Source organism: Arachis ipaensis, chromosome B05, assembly GCF_000816755.2.
Source record: "Arachis ipaensis cultivar K30076 chromosome B05, Araip1.1, whole genome shotgun sequence".
In the NCBI taxonomy this organism is placed as follows: Eukaryota; Viridiplantae; Streptophyta; class Magnoliopsida; order Fabales; family Fabaceae; genus Arachis; species Arachis ipaensis.
The window spans coordinates 692205-696023 of NC_029789.2; the positions used below are offsets into that span (position 1 = coordinate 692205).

At 28.8% G+C, this 3819-nt stretch overlaps 1 protein-coding gene across 1 annotated transcript in view; it reads right to left on the reverse strand.

Annotated features, from left to right (window-relative positions):
* LOC107642298 (nodulation receptor kinase) overlaps positions 1–1450 on the reverse strand; it is a gene marked incomplete in the record, with an annotated part of 7210 nt that extends 5760 nt beyond the window's left edge. The window contains 3 exon segments of the mRNA XM_016345606.2: positions 1–140; positions 561–1005; positions 1142–1450. Of these exon segments, the coding sequence (XP_016201092.1) occupies positions 1–140; positions 561–657 (237 nt within the window).

A 3819-nucleotide genomic window follows, 5' to 3' on the forward strand; every position in this document is an offset into this window, starting at 1 on the left:
TCTAATTTGGTGTAACAGGGTTTCAGATAGGTGCCGGCAACTTTTCTTGTCAGGGAAAGAACTGTAATCTGTTGTGTAATTTAAGGTGGTCACTGGATCTGTATAATTTGAATCAGCACAGCATGCTATGCTCTCAAACCCTGCATAAGGGTAGAAAAATGTTATAGATTATAAACATTCTGTGCTACCAAAATAGATTTCCTCATAGAAAGTGTGAATTGTTTTCCAGATTTTCTAGGTGTTGGAGTATATGAAACTACCTTGTTTTGTTTCTGCATTTTCAAGGCAGATTCTTTATGAACTATGATAACATATGTTGCACTCTAGATGAAAAGAAATCGGTCCTCTTTCCATTCCATGTTGAAAAGTTGTTTTACCCGTCAAAAGGAAAAAAGTTGTTTTGACTTTTCTAATACATTCATAAATTGATATATCTAGCTAGAAATAAATTGCATCCAGAAACATTGACTTATGAATATATCAGAAAAATGACTAATCAATTTGGAATGGATTGAGTAATTATAATAATTCTTTTAGAGTTACAATCTTAAGTTGCTAACCTTCACTTGCAGAAGCTGATCTGATAAATATGTAGACACAAAGAACATATACAACAAAAACCAATCTTAATATCCAATAATCTTGTAAATCCATCATCTATGTAAATGATAGGTCATCCCATGGTATTCTCAGCCTTGAATCCTTGCCAAATAACTTGGTATCTACCACCAAGAACCATAAAATTCCTTCTCAATTGCATTTCTTTATCTGTCTTGAAAACCAACATCTTTGTAGGACTTAATTATGGTAAAGTTAGAACAAAGAACCTTATTGCTTAATCATATACATCATTGAAACTATACCAAATAACTTCATTATCTCCTCATTAAAAATTTGGAGCCACCTTGAAAAATTGCTCAATTGGATTTGGATATAGAGGGTTTAAGAAGAAAGAAGATTCTCTCAAATGTGTAGGTTTGACTTCAAGGCTGGAATGTGCAGGAGCTAGGAAAGAGATGGAAGATGAGTTAGAGAGATTGAATTAGTATACATTCATTGTTAATTATTAATCATTAATTATTGTTGATGTTAAACCAATATAATTAATTTCTTTTTGTTTAGGTGGTGGTTACATAATTACTTGTATATAATATTACTATGACCAATGATCCTTCGTCTTCTTCCACCTTCTTCCCTCTTATTGATGCAATATACATGATTTAAATAGTAGTAGTAAATTGCAACAAATTTGAACTTTTCTGGTATACGTATATGCAAATTGTTAGTTATGTATTGTATATGTACTTAATATATTAAAGTATTGTATAAGCTCCTAATAAAATAATGCTAATGTCTCTATTATTGTGGTGTAAATATTGACCAATGTTTTAAACTAGCAGTTCTATATATGATTATTAATGTCAAGTTTCTATGTCTCTTTATATCATGCAAATACCACAGGAGCAGCAGAATAAAAGAAGTGGTAGTAGTGGTGGATAGATAACTATCAAAAGCCTGTTGGAAAGCATAAAATTAAAATGCTCTTGAGAATTAAATTTCTTTCTTACTTTAAAACATAAAAAAAACCCATAGAAATTTGAAAAATGGGGGAATTTAGAAAGTAGGAATCGAAGAAGTGGCTGGAGAAAACCCCAAAAAGGCAGGTAAACCCTTGGCAACTTTGAAGCATTAGTCTAACTGCTCAGCATGAACTGCTTGAAAATTACATTTGAAATTAAAATAGCATCCATTTACATATATTTAGCACAAATTGTGGGCCATAATCCATTAAAAAAATGACATATTTATATATATTAATCCAATATATAGCTTGGTCCAGACCTAGGAACTACTATATGAAATATAAATTATATGCACTATAAAAGGAAAAAGGATTATAACCACTCCCATATATTCAATTCAGCCTCAGCATCCTTCAATTCTTTATATATATCTCTACTATTTGAAGATATTATTGATAGATATATATCCTTCAGTAACAAATCCATTGCATATTTGTGTTTGAACTTTGAAGTTGTCGGATATACTGATGCCTAGTGGCTAGTGTGTAGACAAATTAAAAAAAAAAATCAATAATTAAATATAATGTAAACATAAAACTTAGCCTGTGAATAATATCTTTCACGTAGAACTATTACTCGTCGTTCTTCATTCTTTAACGTTAAAATTGTTGTTACTCTTTCTTGTTTTCCGAATGTTTTATGTTTTATACTCCACATAAAGGGAATGTTGATGGCAATGTATAATAATAATAATGAAGTTTAATTTTAATACAACCTTAGTGTGAAAAATGTTATTATACTGTGTAAACTGATTAAATGTATTTATCTGAATGACCATTCAAAATTGTCAGTATATAAAAGTGATTATTTTTGCTTGATTAGATGTGATAATATATAAAATTCAATGTCTTTGTTAATTTATTTTAAACTAATAGTGTATGTATAGAAATTAAATCTATAATATTATGCCGAAGTCATCTAAACTTTCAACAAGCCAAGTTGTAATACTAACTAATAACAATAATCCTCTTTTTCCCCTTTAAATTTATGAGAACTCTAATGGAAATTTTTATTTCCAGATTCCGTCCCCACTAGTATCTTTTACTCATTATTTTAATTTTTATGCATTGAGATTAATTTCCAAATTAACTATTATGGGAGAAGTAGTCACATCTTAACACTAACTGGGAAAAAGGTTAGGATGAGTTGTTTCAGATTAAATTCATTGGAAGGCATTGTAAATACAGAAAGGATAGATGTTGATATATAACGTTTTACTTTGTCAATCCAATAGTATATATACTCTTCAAGTAGCCGAGTTGCTATTATATATTTTAATAAAAGATAATGTTAGAGAGACAAAAAAAAAAAAAACAGCTAGAACTTATTTTATTTAGCATTCATTAATTGTCGCAACAATTAATAAATGCTAAATAAGGCAAGTTATGGCTGTTTTTGCTGATTTTCTTTAGTTACCAAACATTTTCGTTTAATAAAATAACATGTTCTAGTATTATTAATGAAAAAGTATAGGGTACCAATATATTATCTGCTAACTTATTGCCAATAATAATTAATTATTATATTTTAAATACATGTATAAGGAGACATATCTAGAAAATACATCTATAAAGACACTTCTATTAAATACAACTATAAAAAAGACATTTTTATTAGACACATCTATAAAGACAATTCCATTAAACACGGTCATAAATGAGAATGAGAATCGGCAGAAATTGACAGAAATACTGTTAGTAACGTAGCGAGATTGATTATTAATAGTTATAGTATGAGTCAAGTTGCGTCCTTATACATTAACAAAGTTGCAAAGAAAAACTAGTGCCGGTAATTTCAAAGTTGAGTATTAAAACGGTTCAAATAATTGTAAAAAATTTAATGTATCCATGGATCGGACCATGTCCTCAAAAATTGGGTCTAGGCACAGCTGGTTCTCCTCAGTTTCCTCCTTCTCATTTGGATTATATATATTATGAAAATGATGAAGAAGAAGCATTTTTTGAAGAAGTATACATTACCAGGAATATATTCTATAGCTGTTTTTTAAATTTGAAACTAGCTAATCATTAATCAGTTATTCAAAGTGCACAGGTTTTCTCTCTTCCTGAATTGACTTGGAAAATGACCTCTATTGGGAGTAATTGTTATGAAAGATTCATAATACAAACAATCTATAAATAATGAATATTTAAAAGCTTTGGGGTGCACAAATTTTCATCTTCAAATGTTTTTTATTATATAAAAAAATATTATTATACAAATATAATAAATAAAA